The sequence below is a fragment of the Homarus americanus genome, unplaced genomic scaffold (assembly GCF_018991925.1).
Source record: "Homarus americanus isolate GMGI-L3 unplaced genomic scaffold, GMGI_Hamer_2.0 scaffold24260, whole genome shotgun sequence".
In the NCBI taxonomy this organism is placed as follows: Eukaryota; Metazoa; Arthropoda; class Malacostraca; order Decapoda; family Nephropidae; genus Homarus; species Homarus americanus.
In genome coordinates this window covers 1,262,006-1,284,519 of record NW_024721079.1, presented here as the reverse complement: position 1 = coordinate 1,284,519, position 22,514 = coordinate 1,262,006, and the positions used below count along the sequence as shown (strand labels likewise).

General features: G+C 36.7%; 2 protein-coding genes across 8 annotated transcripts in view; one reads left to right on the top strand and one right to left on the bottom strand.

Annotated features, from left to right (window-relative positions):
- Positions 1 to 3,453, top strand: part of LOC121861413 (ras-related and estrogen-regulated growth inhibitor-like protein) — a 32,042-nt gene extending 28,589 nt beyond the window's left edge. For all 5 annotated transcript variants that reach the window (XM_042359111.1, XM_042359108.1, XM_042359110.1 and 2 more), the window contains 2 exons: positions 1,128 to 1,211; positions 1,589 to 3,453. In XM_042359111.1, coding sequence (XP_042215045.1) covers positions 1,128 to 1,211; positions 1,589 to 1,801 — 297 coding nt within the window. In that variant the 3' untranslated portion in view covers positions 1,802 to 3,453. The remainder of the gene's footprint in view (positions 1 to 1,127; positions 1,212 to 1,588) is intronic.
- Positions 3,454 to 5,090: 1,637 nt separating this feature from the next.
- Positions 5,091 to 22,514, bottom strand: part of LOC121861412 (GPI ethanolamine phosphate transferase 1-like) — a 29,800-nt gene continuing 12,376 nt past the window's right edge. The window contains exons 12-18 of one of the 3 annotated variants that reach the window (XM_042359103.1): positions 21,607 to 21,657; positions 16,034 to 16,084; positions 14,814 to 14,977; positions 14,342 to 14,532; positions 12,926 to 13,021; positions 12,022 to 12,213; positions 5,091 to 11,256 (exon numbers count right to left, since the gene is read on the bottom strand). In XM_042359103.1, the coding sequence (XP_042215037.1) occupies positions 10,990 to 11,256; positions 12,022 to 12,213; positions 12,926 to 13,021; positions 14,342 to 14,532; positions 14,814 to 14,977; positions 16,034 to 16,084; positions 21,607 to 21,657 (1,012 nt within the window). In that variant the 3' untranslated portion in view covers positions 5,091 to 10,989. Of the gene's footprint in view, positions 11,257 to 12,021; positions 12,214 to 12,925; positions 13,022 to 14,341; positions 14,533 to 14,813; positions 14,978 to 16,033; positions 16,085 to 21,279; positions 21,328 to 21,606; positions 21,658 to 22,514 lie in introns of all 3 variants that reach the window. The other 2 variants (XM_042359104.1, XM_042359105.1) reach the window with 2 other exon arrangements.

Sequence of the window (22,514 nt, the reverse complement as noted above, 5' to 3'; positions counted from 1 at the left end):
TGAAGAGTTCAGGGCTGGCAGGACTCGGTGTGCGAATATATAATCAGCTGTATTAATATGTCGGAGATTCCCTGATCCTCCTGGGAAGAACAAAGTAATATCCCCCCCACCCCCTCCTGGCCTCCTGCCAACCTCAACTAATTCTGACTCGTTAAGACCCTGATAACTGCCGGTTCCCGTCTCCCTCCTCACCACCTGTCGCCTCGTTCCTGTCTACCTTAAGTCGTGTTCCAGTGTATAATTCGTCCACTCTTCCTTGTGTTGGGTTCTCGACTAATATGACCAGGTAACGTTTACAAAGACTGGTTAATCTCAGATATCAGTGAAGCAAAACTTACAAGTAAAATAACAATAATATAAACTTTTCAATGCGTACAAGAAACAATAATGACAAAATAACTAAATGGGAAGTTGCTCAGTTCGTGAATTTAGCCATTGACAAAACACCATTAAACTTACAATTAAATTAATTACAACATACAGAATTTAACCTAACAGGAGCAGGAACACTTACAACATATGAGAAGATAGTTCACACAATGCAAATAACAATGTACTCACCACTATGGAGGAGGAGAGACCCACATCCATACCGCCCACAACCTGACTAACTGTTACCGGGTCACGGGTAGGTTAACCCAACACCAAACCTTGAATGAATGAAACGAAGCATTAAGACAGTCCAGTGTGACGACTCTTGGCAGTCCTTACCAACTTTTTACTTAGCCAATAGATGGCGACTGTTGTAACAATTAGTGTCCATAAGGAGTGGTGACCAAGTTGATACATAACTTGCATCGTGTCCGAAGGGTTGCTGGTTTGATCCCAGGGCAGTGCCTGTCAACCAAGCTGTAAATGGACACCTCACTTTACAGTTGAGGGAGTGAGAACTGTACACTACCTTTTGCACCAAAGGCATACAATAATATACTGCGTGCCCCGCAGCGTGGGCAGCACTTTCAATTAGTATCAAAGGCCAACACCAATCAGTGTTCAGCATCAGTTAGTTAGGTTAGGTGAGTTTTACGGTGTTTAAACATCATGTAAGGTGCCTAATTTTTATGTGATCCCACGTTGTAGTGCTGTAGTTATTGTCTTACACGCACTGATTGTCCATTTCCCTGCAGGTTCCAGAGTCAGAGGGGAGGAAGCTGGCAGAGCAGTACGGGTGTCGCTTTGTGGAGGTGTCTGCCGCCGAGATGGTATCACAGGTGAGTGTGCTAGTTATAATGCCTTCTTGTATACTGAACACTTAATTTCTGCGCTGTACTGTATCCCCATTACATAAATGCCCCTCAGGCCGATGAGAACCACTTTCACTCTTTTTTTTTTTTTGTACAGTATAACTTTTATATAAATGTCCGTCCGTTACGCTATTGCCATCTCCCTCCCTCATGTTATATACGTATATTTATCTCTCTATGGTGAACCCATTTCCCTTTTTATATTCCCTTGCTATCAGTTGGTCTTTCTATCATCTATGTGTCCACTTATGTATACTGTACAAAGAATGTTTTTTCTGCTAATCTATCGCATATATGATCTACAGTATATGTCTTAGTCTGTATGCTTTCTTGTGTCTCACCAGGTGAACGAGTCCATTGACGGATTACTACGTCAAGTGTCTCAACTCAAGGGTCAGACGTCACCGCGCTTACGCAAATTGAGCGTCTCTAAGATGTTCAACCAGCTAATGAATCTGAGCAGCGGAGGCGGTGGCCACCAGGACCACCGTCCCGTCATGCCACGGGTCTCTCTCAGGGACCGAACCAGGAAGAGAGGTCACATTCGCCAAAGCTGAGACCATCTTGAGGTCCAGAGATGGATCACTGCAACTGTGTTAGTGTAGTGTAATGTAGCCTACGGCTGCGGACTCTACACCCCAAGATTTTCTAGGGTAACAATTTTATATTTTGACTTGTGTCGAAATATGTCAGGTAGAGCCTGATGAAAGATTTTTAAACAGTTTACTCCAGACCTGAGACAAGTATTACCTGAGATGTAACTGTAAATGGGTTTCTCAATGAGTAAGTAAGCAGCGTCCCGTGATCCATAAAACAAATTTTGGATTGATCAAACCAAGGCTATGGGGTATGCCATCTGGTCACGACGTAAGCCATTCTGTTAGGCATTTCCTAGTCTTGAACGACAGGGGTCACTGGAGGCAGTGGTGGCTGTGTTGATCACTGTTACTATGTAGGGTCTGAGTGAGCGAGTCTCTACAGGTCTCCGGTGAGCCAATTGAAAAAAGGAAAATATTTTTTTTTATAGAAACACTTGTATCTTTGAAAAAGTACATGAAATGTTTGTCTGTTTCCCTGAAGATTTGTCTGGATGTTGCATGACGCTTGTTTCATCTCATAACTTTATGTCTACAGCCTCTAGCTCTTACTGGATATTCAGATATTTATGAATATTTTTTTTTGCTGGAGACAAATGAGTGAATACGTATAATGTCTGAAGAGGATTTGAATTTTATGGACAACCAGATGGAGAGAGTACCGTTCTTCACACCAACAAGGCTTAAATGAAACTGAATGATTTTCTGTAAGTGTCCCTGACTTGAAAACTTTACTGATTATTTCTTTTAACTGACCTATTCTCGCATTGGTGATGAACAGACGACAGAATGTGCCGTTACTTTTTTTTAAGGAAATGTTTCATGTTTCCAAGAACAGTACAGTGTTGTATGCATTTTATCGAATATCTTGGATACTGGAGATTTTTTGGAGTGGATGAATCTGAAAGTTACTTTTTAGAATAATTACGAGTTTATGGCTCGTTATCATGACTGATCTTACACATAATGACTTATGTTTACATATCCTCAGATGAGTACAGTATACAATGACATTCAAAGTGCAAATTGCATTTTTATTAGTTTATAAAGCCTTTTTTTATATGCTGTACAGTATTGTAGCTTAAAATGCATCTTTTTGCTAATTTAATATTATTTTGATTATATGTTGCAAAGTTTATGAAGTACAATACTGTATTAGCAAACGATTTGGGAATGCCTCTCACATCAGACTTGGTATTGTTTGTGTGTTGATGACAGAAGTTGCCAAAGTGATGTTGGCTGCTGCAATAAATCTGTTTTGGACTGATGGCCTTTAGTGTAGTAAGCTGGTCCACAGCATTAATGAAAGATCTAAGGCAGATAAAGACTTCCCCATAGCCAAATTTAAATACCTGTACATTATGAGCAAAACAGAAATCAAAGGGCGACTTTCCCTTTAAATATAAAAATAAAAACATGCTCAACATTTGTATCTGTGGTGGATTACTGTTACATCAATAAGCTGGATGTCATATGAACGGTGTTGAAGTCGAGGATCACTTTTGAACACTTATTACCTATAATAGAAGTGAATAATTACAATACAGCATATCCCTTTAGGTATGCAAAAAAAAATAAATAAATAAAAAATGCATAAGAACATCTTAAACACTCATGGATTTCTGGTTTATGGATATCACATAAGTGAAAATGATGATGACTTGAACCCACAGGTTCGAAAACAGAGAATCATGACATGGTAGAATGTGGTGGTCTCACATCTTAAAGCCCAGCTGGTTTACACTGTAGAGTACTTCTATTCAGATTCTTATAATTTTTATGACCTTGTAAACCACCATTTTACTAAAAAAAAATGGAACCCTGGAATAAGTGTAACTCGGTTCAAGATTTAATGAAGAACGGTAAATGAAATTGTTTTGGCTCTGGGAGCTGGTATCCTTGTCGAGAACCTTGGTATTGCTGATCCTGCAGGTTCATTTTCCCAAAGCAAAAAATACAACACTCTTGTGTCTTGATTTGTATTAAACATCAAAAATATAACTAGAAAGCTCATCAACTAGCAGTCTGAAGATAAATAACTCCGTAAGGCAGACAAATCTGACAGTAGTTCCCAGTACTGTATTACATGTACAGCACAGGAGACCTCCCAAGATGAAAGTTGTAAAACACAAGTAAAATCAGCCAGATAGTACTCATTTATTGCTTTCTTTTTCTTTTATATGAACCTACAGTTCTTATGGTATTGGAGCACCTCCTCTACAAAGTGGAGGATCAACTGAGAGTGATCTTGTTATATTAATTATTCTTCTTGGGGGATTTTCTTTTGAAAGACGTATTCTTTGCTAAAAAAAAAAAATATATACAAGTTCTTGGCCCATATGATTTTGAATAATATTGTTATGATCATTTTAAACGACTTGACTATTATTTGTTTTTATGTTTGGATCAACGCTGCATGGTGGCAAAAACAAATTCATAAAGATTTAGGTGAGAGAAATCCTGTACTGTATTTTATGTTATATAATATAGTACATGCAGCTTTTTGGAAACAACTGTGAGGTGTAAATAGTGAAAACTAACATCTGATGTTGAACCAAATATCAAGAATATTATCAGTCTTATTTTTGTCTTATTCTACAAAGAAAAGAAATAACCTTCAAGGCACTGAAGAGCCTCTAGGTTTCTACATTAGTTAAATCACTATGATTTACTGATGGTAGACATACACCAAGTACTGTACTGACAAGATTTTGTTCAATTGTTTACCGGTAAGCCATTGGAAGGTGTACATCCTCCCAACAATGGGTTTGGAGCCCCTTTGGTGTTGTACTGACGTGTTCGGATCCTTGACCTGAGGGTCTGAACTAAATTGTTAATACAATTTTTGTTTAGAGGATTTTTTTGACATATATTTAAAGTAATATTTTCCAATGTTCCAAATATATTATGGAGATGGACCTTTAGATATTATATGCATTAATTATATTATTGACACAACATAATGTAATATGTATATGAATAAACATTTTGATAAAACATATATCTTAACACCAGTATCAGGTCTTTAATTAAAGACAGACTTGAGTTGACGTGACTGTCTCAGTGTGTTTGTGATTGCTTTGTACGTTCCTATATACAGTACTGTATTTGATATGGTGGCTGAGTGGATACAACATTCATTCCCTGTTCTAAAGGTAGCTACTTCACCCCTAAGGTACACGAAGTTTACCCAGTTGTGAATGGATCCCTAATTTTATACTTGAGGAAGTGAAGGAACAAAAATGAACCACAAATTTTGTCATGTATTGAAGAAAAAAATATACACACAACTGACACAGATACATGAGTTCATAGCTCTTTTAGTCAAATGAGACCTAAAAAGACTTGTCTTACTGATAGGATGAGAGAAATGTTTTCCTCTGGCCCTCCCCCCCCATCAGCTCGGACTACTGTCTTCTCAGAGTGCCCTTGGTTCATGTGGGCCAAGCACTCATCACTAACACAACTGCTGACCAATTTTTAGTCACCTTAGTTCACCATAGAATCATCTCAAACACATATTTAACATAATTATTTTTAATCTCACTCTTAATCAAGAATTTACTAAAGAAAGGTACTGTACTAATGATACTACAAAGAGTTTACCACTCATTACCAAGTAAGTACAGTACTGTACAGGTATCTCTTACTAATACATTTCTAAATATTAACAGTCACCCAATTTTCAAAAAAAAAATAATAGTAATTTGTAAACATCAATTATTAGTTCCTGAAAGACATGAGTTGGTAATAAGTGTGAGAGATTTAAGGATTGGATGGATGTAGTGATTGTTCCACTGAAGGAAAAGGCACAAAGAATGAAGATAAGAACTACATTGTTGTCCTGTGAACAGTAGGGAGGTGGTGCAAGAGAGCAAACACCATTGTATTAAAAAAAGGACTTAAGGAAGAATGTATTATGTGACTCCATTTTTACATAAAAAATAATGGGTGAGAAATACTGGATAACAACATTAAGTGGTGTAAAAACGTCTATGACTGAAGTACTGTAACGGGGGAAACATTACAAAAGGTGGTGGAATGTATGGTGCAGGAAAGCCAATGGATAAAGAACGTGTGTACAGCAGTCTGGATTTCAAGTACTGTACAGTACACTAAATTTTGTCATTGACTGCTTCACATATGCACTGGTTTGATGGTTTAGAAAGGTTTAGGCCATCAATTGCTATTACTGGTGTACAATTGGAACTGCTTGTTAGAACTGTAAGCTGAGTATATTAGTAAATGCAGATAATAGTCACAACTATGCACTCTGGAAGAGGTCATATACCACTGGGAAGGATTTGGAGAACATGTTCAAAAACAGATAAAATAAAGTAAATACAAACATATATCACATTGTGAATCGTAGTACAGTACCTCAATAACATTCTTGACAAGTACTGTACTGACCATTAACTGGTGGAGTAATGTAAGCCTATAAACTTTTCCATAATTTAGAAACAGAATTTTCTATGCCCAGTAAATGCAATTATCCTTGTCTGAAATATTTTCTTCCAATTGCTATATCACGTGATGTGTGTACACAATTAAATCAAGGGCAAATGGACGGATATGTGTACAGACAAACAACCAGACCAATAAGCGTTTGTTGCATTCACAATAGAAACATGAAGAACCCAAGGTGGCTATGTTTAAGGAGATAAAGGTTGAGTGAATATGGCCAGAGGTACACAATTGAGACATTACAACAGTCTAAATATAGGAAATGACAAGGAATATGGAATAGAAACTTTTCAGTAGCCAAGTTGGTGGGATGAAAAATAACATCAGAGTGAGTTCTGACAGACAAGCAAGTTCTGAAAGTCAAACAAACAGCAAGTGCTTTAATGGACAAATGACAGAAAAACAAAATATTAAGTATGCAGCATGAAAAATGCTATAAGGAGTAGTGGGAACTGCTTTACTATATGCCAATAAGCATGGATCTGTAAAAATATTCATTGGACTGTGCAGGAGTGTATAACTTAAAAGTGAATGGTAGGAAGGATAAGGGAATGAGGAGGAAATGGAAGAATAGAGTAAAAGACACGGTAGAAGTGAGAGGCATAAGAATTCTGGAAGCAGCTTTGTGCATGAATGAAAGGTAACTTGACATTGAGTGATAGTATTTGAGGAAGGACATGCTGATGGATGATACTGTACTGGCTTATGTGAAGCAACTGGGTATAACACATAGACATTTGAGGCATTGTAGAAGGGGAGCACCATAGCAGAAAATCTTGATTAGCTGTACATTATTAATAATGAATGAGAACAAATGATGGGAGAATGTGCGCATATGCCTTTTGTTCAATACCAGCCACCCTTCATTAAGCAGGAAAGGCTAGAATATGTCAGATAAATGAGTCTAAATACATATGAAAAATAACCAAAGGTCAAGCATACTGGAAGTGATAAAACACTTTTGCAAAATGGCATCCAGGAATATTGTGAAGCAAATAAAGGAGCAAAGACTTCTCTCCTGTGATTTCTCTATGGGGTGCAAGGTGGTCACCCCTAAGAAATAATGGAATTTTTCACTGCAAGATCGTTACATCTGGTGCATTTTAAAGTCAAGGTAAGAGAGTGGTTAGGCCAAGCAAGGAAATAAGGCATGTCATTTGGCCCTGGTCCTGGCACTTAATAAAAGCCTCAGCAACCCCTTAGAAGGATTTCCAGAAATACCCAGGGATCATTGTGCTTTAAGTGAACAAACTACCAAGGAAGAATGCTTCTGGGATACAGGGAGATATAAAGAACCTTTTCTAACCATGGAAATCCCATCACAGGGAGTTTCTAGCTGCATGCAATTTACAAAACTTTGAGCAGCATGGAAGAAGGCATCCGAACTTGAGGTTATACTGCATCACCTATTAATTCAATCTTAAAAATTGATATAAAGATGTCACAAGTAAAGTTACCATTAAGTGTGTTTCACATGAATATTTGGTGTCTTTATCACTACTATAATCCAATAGCCAAATCATATCAGGCGAACAGGGTAAAGTACACGAAGGTTAGACATGTACCAATAAATCTGAAGGCAGCTTCTATCACTTATCACAACCAAAAATAACAATACTGTATACTTAAGTAAACACAATATAAGCCTGAGTTACATACTGACATATATTTGAAAGTCAAAGACTATTATCCATCTGGGATTAATTGAAATCCTGTAATATTTATAACAAGGTTCACATCCCTCAGGATACTGTATATGATAGTACTAAGACTACCCAGAGAACTAAACAAATCTTATCTTTTCAAGCTTCTAGTGGCAGCTATTACTGTAGTATAATGTACAGTAAAACTCCACCTACTTAAGCATGATAGCTTATTAGGATGTTTTCTAATTTCTTAATTAAAAGATATGAGCCTGGGATCATAATGCTAAAATCTTTGAAAATTAACTTGGTTTGTATTTTGATTTGGGTAACACTAATGTACCCTAAAATGTGAAAATAACCAATCACAGGAAATTATTCTCAGGACACAGGAACTGAAGTTTACAGAACGATGACAGACAACAACACCACTATATTTCAATATGCCCTCATTACATGCAGGCACAGACAAATTATTTCCAATTAATACCACACACATCAATGGTATAAGTGTTTTAATGTGTCAATGTGCATTTTGTCTTCCAAATTAATGTATTAAAATAAAAAGTTTAGTATTCTTAATAATTTAAATAAATAATTACAGAAACAAATTTGCTTATCTGTACATATCTACAAACTGTACTGTTCAGTATATCTATTACACATACAATTGTATACACACAAAAACAAACAAACAACAATATAAAGAAATACTTCTTCATACAGAGGCTGGTAGACCAGCCCAAGCTGTGGAATCAAGAACAGTACTGGGCTTCAAAATAGCCATTGACAAAATTATCAAGAACAATGGAAGGATCCTACACAGGCTCCTTCCCTCGGCATGGCCACCTCTAAGGGGTGGCCATTCAGTAAATAAGGTAAATATATACACCAGACTTCAATGCACTATAATTCGCTTTTTTTTTTTATTCTCCGAGGTGCTCCAGATCGCCCCACCATTCACGGGAAACACTTTAAAAAAAGTCTGGAAAATCTAGCATCAGTCCAGCTGGTTTGCGTGTACATACATGCAGTTGAATGCCTGTGTGTAGGCGTCACATGCCACAGTCTGAGTCCTGCCTTCATATGTATCATATCAGTGCACCGTGCCTCACTGCATAATCATTTCCATAAACTTTTAGTGATTTACTACTAACTTTTTGTGTTGTGATGGCTTCCTCCACTCCATCAATGTCTCATACCCCTACACCTTCCAAGAAGAAGATCCTGTCCTTGCAGGTAAAGTTGGAGAGGAGTACATTACTGCATCAGTAAGAGGTCAACAGAAAAACCCTCGTCAAAAAGTGTGGGATCAGGAAGGCACCCTTCTATGATTTTGTTCATGCCAAGAATAAACTCAGGGCCAAGGCATAGAGTATTGACACAGGCGGGTCCAAGACATAAGTATCTTGTGAGAGGAAGCAGCCATTTGTGGATCTAGTTCTAGATGATGCAGTGTACACATGATATACACAGCAATGCACCGAGAGTGTACCAGTACAAGGCATCAAGGTTAAAGACCCTGTAAAACGTCTTGCTGACACCTTAGCCACCAGAACTTTAATGTCAGCTCTGGATGGTTGTTCAGAATTTGGAACAGGCAATACACAGGTATTATATTGTGTTTCAGTAGGGTAAAGGGCTCTGATGGAGATCTGTTGGGCATCAAGTTATGAAAAAGCTACATTGTACTGTACTACTAATTACAACACCTAGGCAGGACCACCAGTTCTTGTTTTCAGTTCAGTACAGTACTTCAATATCAAAATTTCAACACTTGATTACTCTTTATGACAAAGTTTGTGGAAAACAGTTCTTTACAAATGACTGATCTTTTCAAAATATTATTTTCATTCCTTGTATAGAAAATTCTCGATAATTTGGCATGGATGAGGCTCTGGCCAAGCTGAAATAATGAATTGACTGAATTAGCCCAAATTTACAAATTTTCACACTCATTTTGGAAGTTCCATGGCAATTTAGCAGACATTGGCCAAATGCCAAAATTAACCCCAGAACTTCAGCACCATAACCTGTTGAATTAGAGCGAATTTCAAATCAATAAATACCAAATTAATGAGGATTCAGTGTATTTGTTAGTATGAAATAGTTCATTTGTCCTCCACCCTTTACAAGTTAACAAAGATAGTCAAACTATTTTTTGCAAAACACTAGAAGTCCAATAGATTCCATATATAAATATCAAGGATTGATAATGAAACACCATCTCACAGGCAAGGCCTGAATCAGGCAACTCAATTACAGCCAGATAAGGCTATAAGTTTCTGAAGACTCATGATATTTTTGACTGAATGTTTAAAAACTTAATTGACCTTCTTATCACAACCCTATCCCATTAATCAAAGAGGAGGGGAGGTAATATTTACTACTGAAGGTTGAAAGCTGGAAATCTTAGCCAGAGGAAATAGTAAGTACCAACCATTACTTGGTAAGTCAGCTTTGTCTTCTTTTGAGTACATGAAAGTTGTCATCAACCTTCACTTACCATTTTTAACCCTTTCAGTCCTGGAGGTTAAAATCATTGTCCTCAAAGGTTAAAATATTGTTATCATAGGGAAAAAGGGTTAAACCATTATCCTCAAGAAGTTAAAACATTATCCTCAAAGAGTTAAACATCATCCCCAAAGGGTCAAGTGGTGACCTTTGCTTCCCAGTACCCATTGTAACTAAAGAGGTAAGGTTGTAACTGGAAGAGAAACTTACATTTTAATTAGCTTTCAGTCCAAAATGTAGGGAAGTTGCAAACACTGGGAAGACACAATTCAAAATATCCAAGCTGCAAAATTCTTCTTCTTCTTCTTCTTCTTCTTCACTATGATTTTGAGACATTTTCTTTCTTAAGACATTCAGTACCTCGGTCAGTGATAACTAAAAATATCACAATTCATAACCTATCACAAAAACAAATATAACAAAACATATTCAAATGATAAAAGTGTTTACGTCCATGAACACATTTACAAGTACATACATTCTTGAGCATTAATAGGGTGCAACCTGCTGAGGTCTCTTTCATAATTAGTCTCGGTGAGGTCTACTAACTGACACCCTTGGGAGTACACAATCACCTTCTTTTGGAGGTTTTCCAATATTAAAGGAAGTAAGAAACTTTGCAATAAAGAGAAGGAGAATAAGGAAGAGTGTAGTTGCCATGGAGATAACATAATGGCTGAGTGAAGTTCCAATGTCCAGCCATGACCCTTCTGTCCTAATGAGGAAGAAGAAGTGAAGGGCCATGAAGTCTGACATCACCAGGAACATGTAGAATAGAGCACGTGTTGGTATCTGTAAGAAAAAGAGTCATTACTTCTCCATATTGTACTAAGGCAACACTACACATTAACAGATTTAGCAGCACCAAATATTGGCTTTACTGCATTTGTTTTTTATATATTCTCAACATCTCTTTTACTTGTCCACCACTGTGAATATTAAAGAAAGTCATACAGGACATGCTTGGCTCAACTATTCTCCTGAAATGTAAATACTGTAAGAACTAAGTCAATTGGAAGAGCTTCAGTAAACTTCAAAGTTTGTGTTTTGAGGCTGGAGTTTTTTCTTGTACTGTATATCCATTCTGAAGTTTTACAACATTCCAGTGTAGAAATAAAGATAAAATCATTATTGAACAGTTCATACAGAGGGTACTTGATTTGTAATTTTGTTTTTCTCTCAAATTGCAAACACAAGTAAGAAATGTACTCTTCAAAACATGAATATTATAGTTAACTGAGGTTCTTCCCTTTGGTTTACTTTGTTTTCAACTGCATTAATACTATCATTCTGTTCAATCTTGTCGAATTTCCTACTCAGCCGGAAAATAACTATGACATTGAGTACATCCCTTTTCCTGCCATTAACATTTGTGATACAGTACCTAGACAATGGGCCTGTTTAAAACGGATATAGCATACGGCTTGATAAGTCTTAAGAAAATAGAAACTGTTAATTAGATTATAGGCACAATGTTCTCCAGAGTGTACTGGCATCTAGTAAATTTTATTAAGGCTGAGTTCTGTACAAGCACATAAAACAATAAATTTAACTTACCTCAATGAGAGTGCAGATAGCGTGGAAGAAACAAGTGACGAGCAGAAATGGGATGATGATCTTGAAGAGTAACAAACTGCCCATGATGAACGGAGAAAACACAGTGATGAAGCAGTACACAAAGCTGGGATCAAAACTGTTCACACTAGCTATGTTCCCCGTGCCAAAGAATGCTAACACAATGAAGAATAACTGAGAGATACGAGTTAAGGCTATGTACATAACACATCAGAACTAGACAAAATAGGATATTAGTCATTTATATTAAAGACCCAAATGTGGTATTTGTGATGGCCTCCCGGTGTAAGTAACTCGGCACATCTTTTGAAATAATACCATATAAAGATGTTTGTATAATCATTGACCAGTCCCTCACTTCCACTTTACCTCACCATCATGTTAGACTATCTGTCTCCTCACTTTCTTCTCTGGCCAGACCCCAATTTATGAGTGGGTTACGTTAAAAAAAAATATTCCATAAATCATCTTTTGGGGGGGAGGGGGGGGGGTAAATAAATGCAAACATTTTTATAGACATTGCAAAAGCTGAAATATGCTCCTAAGAAAATATCCCCCAAACATCTTCAAATGCCACAAAATGCTACAAAACATATTTTAATTATTTTTTTTACGCAATGATTGTCAGTCGCTAATAACCATACTACACGTAATACAATACAGAATAGTAATCATTTTATAACTGTACTTAAAGAGACACCAATGAGATTTGAAACAAAGTGAACAGTATGAAATATTAAGCCAACATCTGTAATAATAAATTACAGTCCTCATCCCTCCCCCAAAATAGAATATGATTTCACACGCAGTCACTTCCTTCTTTATTACCCATGTTGAGCAAAGTTTGTACCATAATGCAAAAGAAAAATTCACCGAAAAAGGATACAAAGAAGTATGCACGTCGGACATCTGACCACTCCAAGACTCTCTCTCCACCCTCGCTGTTTTCCTTGCCCCACGTTGCAAACTTAAGCATTGCAATCTGTTGAAGGTAGACACAGTAAAACCACTTGTTAGGAGATTCTCATTATCATGGATTCCTTCCACTAACAGACAGTTTTACAATCAACTACAGTATTGTTGTACACTATAAAGAAACATCTGACTGAAATCCACGAAGAGATCTTTTCTATATTAAATTTTCTGTGGTTCAGCATGCATCTGAACATTTCCTGTCTAAAGGGAACCATTCAGGAATAAAGTCTTGCTCAGTAATTTTTTTTTCCAATATCAAAAAAATTATTCCATGCACCCACCACAAGCCTTAGTTTGAGGAGACACCCACATCTACTGGAGTATTTTGTTATCCTCTGAAGGAAGGCATCATGACATGAGTATATCAGCCCAATAGCATCCACCCTCATTATAAATTCCTCACAGCTCACCTAAGATCAAGTATTTTCTCAGGAAACTTTTAATTCAAGGAGATATACAGTATTATACATCAATACATCATGCACTACTGCGGCAATAGTCACAATTGGGATATAGGTGAAGTTAGCCCATGGTAACTTAGGCCCAGTGAACCTCTGCCTATTTTAGTGATTTCAGCCCAATCATAATATAGGTGAAGATCACCAACAATAATACATGGGTAGCCAGGAATTTTCTAACCTCATAAAATTTCATAATTGCAAAAATGTTAGAAATGGATATAATATACTAGTTTGATGCAGTAGGGAATATGTTACTGTGAAATACACTACAGTATATTAAGCTAGTACTGTACTAAAAACATGCTTAAAACAGTAATACAAAAGAAACAGTTGATTGGGAAGGTCACAAGGGTTAGACTATTGGTCAAGAGAGAGAAAAGATAACAATAAACTATACAGTACACATCACCTGACGACCATTTGTTTCTCCACGAGAGAGGTATTACTTCTTTACTACATTTGTTCACCGACATAATATAATCGTGGCTACAGAGATTGAACATATATGATGGTTATGTGCACAGTATTAATGGGGTTGTTGTTTTATTATTATTATTATTATTATTATTATTGTTATTATTATTATTATTATTATTATTATTATTATTATTATTATTATTATTATTATTATATATTACCATATTTTCATTGCCCCCCACCCCCCACCGAAACTTCCCATTAGCGGCAACTCAGCAATTTATTCACAATTGAAAGGTTTTACAAGTATTATTAAATTCTATTCACTTTTCCTGGCTGTCTATAATACTCTTAAGATGGACACTGATAATGCTTAAATATAAGGATGAAAAAAAATTAGAAACCAAGACCAAACTTCACATTAAACAATCAACAGTGGATGATCTCACCTGTACGTTATTACCAGCAAGGTAGAATTCTAACAGAAGCCACAAAAACATTGCAATAGTGATGGCAATGTAAAAGAACCCTTCGTGTCTGATGCAAAGTAGCAGAAAAGGACACAGGAGTGATGCCGTGACTGAGAGAAGTCGACCCATTACATTTCGTGATCCAAACAGCGGTAATATAAAGGAAAGCACTGAAAAGAAACAGTAAATAGCAATGATGAGTAACAGTCTGCATATCTACCTAAGTGATTACAGCACCAGTTCCACATGCAATAATCTTAACTGAGCACTAAAGACAAAAGTTCAATACAGTACCGTGAACAATACTTTGAAATGAGCACTAAAGACAAAAGTTCAATACAGTACCGTGAACACTAATGTAAAACAATCCAGAAATTGTTAACCTTCGCACATCTTATAATTAAACCCGAGTACTATATTTAATTAGCATTACCATAACATCTGTTCCTACCTAGTAAGCCCCATGCTGCTAGTTGGTTGATGTACGGTAAACCTTCCTTTTGCCTAATGCTAAAGGCTGTAGTGTGGACCAAGTACACAGAGGCTATGACCATCGCACCTTGGATGTACACTACAGGAGGGATGTGTCGAGGAAGACCGCCCTCCCCGCCACACCTGAAGGAGGCAGCTCATGTTATGTTTTACTTGAAGGAGCTTTATACACACAGAAAAGTTTTATCATCACTAGTATAACACGACAGTACAGTACTATCATTACTAGCCATTATAGAGGTAAAGTATATCAGAGTACCACATGAATTAGTCATTCCATGTCGTTATTCAAGATGCCAAACAATGGGCAAATGAATTAAACTATCATTCTTAATATGGATGATTGACAAATGAAACCCTATTTCATGGTCTACAGGACCTGATAAGTAACCTGGGCAGATCCCACCACTTTACACCAGTAGGCAGAGCTCACCAAATAACCCAGAGGAAAACAAGTCTTCTCACTCCATAAATCCAACTTTTTGCTGGATCTACTGTGGTCTGTAGTCGAGCTTAAAGCAATAACACACCTCGGATAAATCTCATTGATTACGATACTGCCACTGCACAAAGCTCATTGTTCGACGTGCCATTGTTCGTCGTTACATTAATTTGTCCTTTGAAATAAGTAAATTGACAATTAAATAATATTTAAAATATGTGCACAGTTTGTCCAGCTGTACAATAACTGTATGATAGTTCAATACAGTAGTGTATATGGTACAGTATTTCTGCCAAACGTATGATGGTTCGTTGTGGCAGTATCCCAGTTGACTGGTCAGTAAATTTTATTGACAATTAGCAATCTACTCAAATTAATTACTGTACTGTACAAGTTGGATTTATGGAGTAAGGAGACAGTTATGGTATGCTTCTGGTTAACAGTATAAATATTATCCACAGGGTCAGTGTATCCTGCGATGTTGCACAGACTCTGCCTACTGGCACCTACTGGTTGGAACTCACCAGGTCATTCAATCATACCATTGGCCATGAAAAAGTACTTTCTAACTCAATCCTCCATTTAGTGCAGTGGGTAAAAGACATATATCTTGCAACATTAACTCGCCAAAATACCCCTTGAGAGAGCCTGTTATATCCAAGGTGCCCTCTCCATTCTGAGGCATGGACACTAATTCTGTCAGATCATTCTTAATTGCTGAATAAAAAGCCACTCACCGAGTAAACTGGGATTTGTGAAGTAAGTTCCAAACACAATCCAACTTGATGCTGAAAAGCAAGCGTGATTCAGCAGATAAAACAGGATGAACCCTGGAACTAGATCACCTGACACAAACACCTCAGCCATAAGCCTGAGTCTCAAACTCCACATCTCACTTTTCATTTCAAGAGCAAAAGTTGCCCTTTTGGAACAACTCTTCAACAAGACAAATGTCTAAAAATCACACTCTATGCCATGTACATTTTGATTCACTAGCTTCTCGCTGCATAACCGAACTGGATTTGGAACTGGTTTTGTAGTCCCCCGTGCCACTTGAGAGAGTACCTGATTATGTAACAACTCACACCAATTCAACATGACAGTCTCTCTGCCTACAGGCATAGAGAGCTCCCTGGACAAAGCAGCTCCATCAAGGGTGTTCTGGTAGTAGTGCTGATCATCAAATGTCAAAAGGCCCATTGGACATCAAAATTAATACTGTACTGTACATAACTACATTAATTTTACCTGTTAGAAAAATAGTTATTACCTCAGGAATACTAAGGATTTTTTATGAAATACATATAATGAATGTTTTGTGATTAAATTCATAGGATATTCAGATTATATACCAATTAGCACACTATCATCAATCATGAACACCTTTAAATTTCTTCAACCTACCATTCACAAAACAATTAAGAATACTGTACAGTAATGCCTAATCATTCAGAAAAAGTAATAAATCTGTTAATCATTATACTTATATATTATATACCCGGTATATATATATATATATATATATATATATATATATATATATATATATATATATATATATATATATATATATATATATATATATATATATATATATATATATATATATATATATATATATTCAGACTATACACACACACAAAGGTATGGGACTATTTATCCAGCATGCTTGGGACCTGGGGATTAACAGTACCAGATAGGGTGCTTTGAGGAATTAGGGGTGCCAGGCCTAGAATGTACCAAATGTAGAGCAAACCCTCTGTAACTGGTTGTGAAGCCTCTGTTCAGATCACTAGTCACTTCTAAAAGTAGCTTTAACTGTATACTATAACATTAAAACTTAAAATTGTAGGTTTATAAACAGTGATAATGAATGCATATACTGTATAAATAGCATAAATTAAAGCACGAAAAGAGCAAATTTGATACATTAGGTACAAGATATTGTTCAAACTGTCACAGTCTCCACTGACACTCGCCTTAGCAAAGCAGCAGCATCCCTAGTAAGGATGCTTTACACTGCCGACCCTCAGACCCTCAGACCTTCACACGCTAACCACATGGTTTAACAGTGGAAACCCCTATAATACATTTAAAACTTTAACACTTATAATAAGTATTTAGTTTATATCTTTTGGCACTTTCTGTATATAATATTGGGTAATCATGTACAAAGGTAAAAAAAAAAATAAGAAAATAATATGAATGTACAGTCTCGTTCAAAATTCTTCGAACTCTGCTGGAGACAGCTGGCAACTCAAGGCCATTTGTTTACTTTAGTAAGTATGGGTAGTAAAATTATGAATGAATGTAAAATTTGATCGGTGATTGGTTACTTAGTTCCCCATTGCTTAATTAATGGTTGGGCTTTGTTGTTTCGTATTATATTATACTACGTATTATAGTAAACAAATGGCCTTGAGTTGCCAGCTGTCTCCAGCAATGTTTGAAGAATCTTGAACAAGACTGTACCTGAAATTATGAGTTGAAAAATAACCATGACAAAACATACAGCTCACAAGTGGGGAATGGTTGGAAAATTCTTGCTCGGCCAGAGAATTACTGGCGCTCATTTTAAAAACAATACAGTGGTCCCTCGGTTAACGAACACAACCCATTCCAGCAGGTTGTTCGTTAACCGAAAAATTCGTTAACCGAAACCATTGTTTCAATGGGTTTTGGGTAATTGGTTCCAGCTCACCGAAAATTGCCTAAATTCAACAAAAATGGTAGAAAAGTTCACTTACTTTGAGGTGTGTATGTAGAAGGCTCCTGGATGATGATGATGGGCATTAGAATGGGGGTGGAGGAGAAGGAAGAAGAGAAGGCATTGGGGTGGAAGAGAAGTCACCCCATGGCACCATTTCACCCATAAAATTTTAGTTCTCTTGGTGTATTTCAAGATTATTTTTTTAAATCAACACTGCACTGCATTATATATTGTCAATATGTAAAATATATTTCAAAATGACCAATAATTTGCTTGGAAACACAGAAAAAAAGCGTTTAGTTGAAGAGAGTCTCAAGCAAGATGTTACCTCCAGTGAAAACAGAGAGAGACTAACGCCTGTTTGCTGTGTTAAGAGGCTGGATGCCGCACATTAAACTAGTCACTTTACCTTCAATTATGTTCAATAATTGTTAAAATGACTAAAAAATTGAATATTAAACTTTTAAAATTATTAAATAGTATAAACTTCATGATATTTACTAAAATAGTAAGGAATTTAAGCCCTAGAACCGATTAATGTATTGGCGGACTGATACTAAAGCTGGTTGCCCGGCCAGTGCAAGTGAAAACATGTTGAGGTCGGTTCGTAAGAAATTTGTTAACCGAATTTTTGTTCGTTAACCGAATTTAAGAATCTTATGGGAGGTAGTTCGTTAACCGAAATTTCGTTAACCGAGGCGTTCGTTAACCGAGGGACCACTGTACAGTACTGTAATTCGTTCCAGAACATAACCAGGTTCTGGAGAGTTCCGGATACCAAGACGCCAGATAAACGATCCCATACCTGTATATATTTTTAAATGTAATGTGCTGTAATATATTGTAATAATTTTAGCTGCAGGAATGTGCTCAAATATGAAATGCAAAATAAAGTCAAAGAGAAATATACCACATGGTGAATTACTGTACATCTTGGGAGACAAAATTAAATATAATTTTAACATGTATGACTTGGCTGGACTCTCACAATTATCGATCAGGGAAATGCATGTACAACATTCCTCAAGAGCCATTGGAATAAACTAAGAGTGATACCTCAAATTTCAAAAGTCGATATTGTAGGCTGACAACTTGGTGTTCATAGCAGATAGTATTATAGAAATGGAAGGATGCAAAGGAATCAATTGGTACGAGAGTGAACATGGCAAAAACAAAAGCAATGATTAGTGACAAAGATGAAGGACCTGTCACAAAAATTTAAAAATGGCCATATGCTGTCTGTTAGAATGGTGTTGGCAGTAGCTCAATAATGTTCAGCGAGTGAGGAAGATGGGTACAGAAGAGGTGGAATGGTGCAAATGGCAGGCAGAAAGATGTTCCTGGTTTTAATTGTGCTGCATATGCAGGTAATGAGGTGGCCTTAACAAGGCTGGAAAAGTTTAACATTGGGGACATATCCCTGGAATGTGTTGATGAGTTTTACCACTTGGCAGAATTTTGGGGAGCTGATGCCTTTATCGACAGCAAGATGACCTTCTCCATGTGAAAGAAAAGATATATACAACTGGCAAGAGAATTGTAATGTTACAGTACAGCTTAGGAACCACGACCGTGAATGACTTAAAAGAATCAGCAAGAGAAAATATCAAAATTTTATGCTGACAGCAAGTCACAAGAATCCATGACTCAAAAAGAAAAAATCTCAGAGAACCTAGGAATGTGTGCCAGCCTGGATAACGTGCTATATGAAAGGCTCAGGAAATGAAGGATTGAATGAATTGCGATTTCTGGACCAATACTTTGTTAATAAAACTAAGGAGTTTCATGAGCAACTGAAAATTCCACAAGACTGCAATTCCACTGTGGGGTGGCTTCAAGAGTTTGAGAAGTGGCAAGAACTTTCAGTGCCTTAAAAGGCAGTTGAGTACAAATATCAGCAGACAAAGAGGTGCAAAATGTTCACATGCCAGCCACCATTGCTGCCAGTGCCACCAGCCAGCCAGTTATCTCAGCTGAATGCTCCACTTTCTTGTTTTTAAAATCACCATAATGATCATTTCTCTTTTATATCTTAATAAAACTTCAAATAATTCCTAGTGCTTATACCATGCAGGGGTAAAAAAAATAAATGCAGTAAAATACAATACTTTCCTTATTGCAGTATAAGTGTGTTTGTGGGTTATTTATAAATACTGTACCATTCTAATATTAGCCAAGATATTCAACATGCAGCAATCAATACAGCATCAATAGCAAAGAGCTTATACTCTGTGTGTATGTGAGTGAAGTGTGTGTGCATGTGAGGTGTGTATGTGTGTGTTAATTTTGAAGTACAGATAGTCCCCCAAGTTATGAATGCCCGACTTAAAAACGCCAGCACTTACAAATGGGATCTCAATATATTCATCACAAAAATCTGTAACTAAAATCCCATTTTTTATTACTGTACTTTCATTATTCTATATTGTTTAACATCACTCTATTTACAGTTTTACATTTTTTGTTATGAATGGGTTATTATTGCTGTTTTGTATAGGCAGACTTGTGTTTTAACCTAACCTAAACTATGGAATTAACACTGATCCAACTTACAAACAGGGTCCAGGAACGTAACACATTCATAACTCGGGGACTGTCCTAAGACATCTCTTCCTTAGGCCTATATGGATAACTAAATTTAGCAGATGTCTATAATATCTACTTAATGCTCAGTTTGGAAACCCATTCCAATGGATAACTGAACATTTTTAATGAACTGAAAAGATATAGAAAAAGAGCTAATTGTTTCCATTTGATATCAGTCAACAGCTACAAGCAATTTCATAATGTGACTGAATACAAAATTAACAGTAAGAAGACAAAAGCTGAGACCATCATCTTCAGTGTGTCCATAATACAATGAACTGTTTAAGCAAAACCAAACTGGATATAAAGTATTTTAAAGATAAATCTTGACAAGCAAGGTGCCAGGTATACCAATGTCAAAGATCAAGGAATAGGCACATTTTGCTGTCTCCCCACTACACAGCTCTCCAAGTTAGGTAAGCCATGAGAGGGAAAATATTAAGACAATGAAGTCAAAATTAGATAAGATAAAACTCAAATTGATCGTATAAAAACATTAAGCTGTACAGCGTGCAGTACTCATTGTCCTGACATGTTTTTGGTCATTCCAAATACAAGTGTTGCCAACAACTTTAGTTCAAGGTGTAAGTGCCTTCCATATGCTCTAATCAGTGCAATAAGAGAGTGTTCTTTTAAATGCCACACTGCATGGCACCTATTTGGATACTTGCAGTAATGTAAGACTACCTTTTCTTTTTTGTCCTATGTTTTATTTTTGAGTGTCCCATGTCAACACTTTGTGATGTTGGAAAAAAACATATACATTATAAAGTACTCAGTCTTCTATAAGTTGTTTTATATGACTATACAAGAACTAAAATTAAACACGTGTGATAGTATTTCTTTGTATGGTATTAAGTAATCCTATTCCATTATTACACTTTTCAACAAACAAATATACTTTATTATCAAAAAGGACTTTCTTTCATTGTAAGAACAAATACTATACTATACAGAACTATCTTTCTAACAATCACAAAAGCAGTTTGGAAAAAAACAGTAGACAATACTCACCAGTATATACCAATTCCTCCAAGGGAAAATGCAACTAAACCAGCTATTTCCCTGAAATATAATTTCAATACATTAGAGTTTACACAAAGTGAGTGTGTATACAGTTCATATGAAGTTTTTCACTGCTACATCTCTCTGTACAGTTATTAACAACCACAGCTTACTCCTACAGTTCCTAACTAATACATAACCTTCTCCTGTACCTCTTAACAGTTATCGCCAACTACATTGGTTCCTCTATTTGCAAGGGTGCTGCACTCCTAGAAAAATATGGACAAAGCAAAAACCAGACAAAACAAGACCAGTTTTACATTACCCCCACCCTCCCTCCCTCTAAACCACACCAGATATTTTCACTCCTGTTTCACAAATGTCTCCAGTTTTCAGGTCATCTTCAAGCCAGCCACGAAAATACAGTGGAGTCTGCATTTACACGGTCAATTGAACCTGTGGAGGCCCGCGTAAAACGAGAAACGCGTAAATCAATTAACATAACATATGGGATTAATTGAAATAGAGACTGGGCCGACCCCCAAACTCCACTTTTTCTGACACAATACGTACCTTGCAGTCAAATAACATCTTAATTTTATGATGGTATGCACACACAATAATTAAAAGAAATATCAATAATATTAGGTTTTTTAACACTTACGTGAGTAGAAAAGATGGCTGGGCACACGGGGATGGGAGGTTGGTTCCGAGGCAGAGGGCAGATTATTGGCCCTCACCTGTATCACTTGTATCAATTGTATCACTATCCACCACAGAGGCTTGCAGGGCCTCTTTGTCAAACCCCTCAAAGTCCATATCCTCACTATCACTGACTTGGGGAGGCTGTGGGGGGTGGAGGGTGAAGAACTCGGTAATGTTTTGATGACTGGGCGACCTTGTGCGCACCCTGCCCG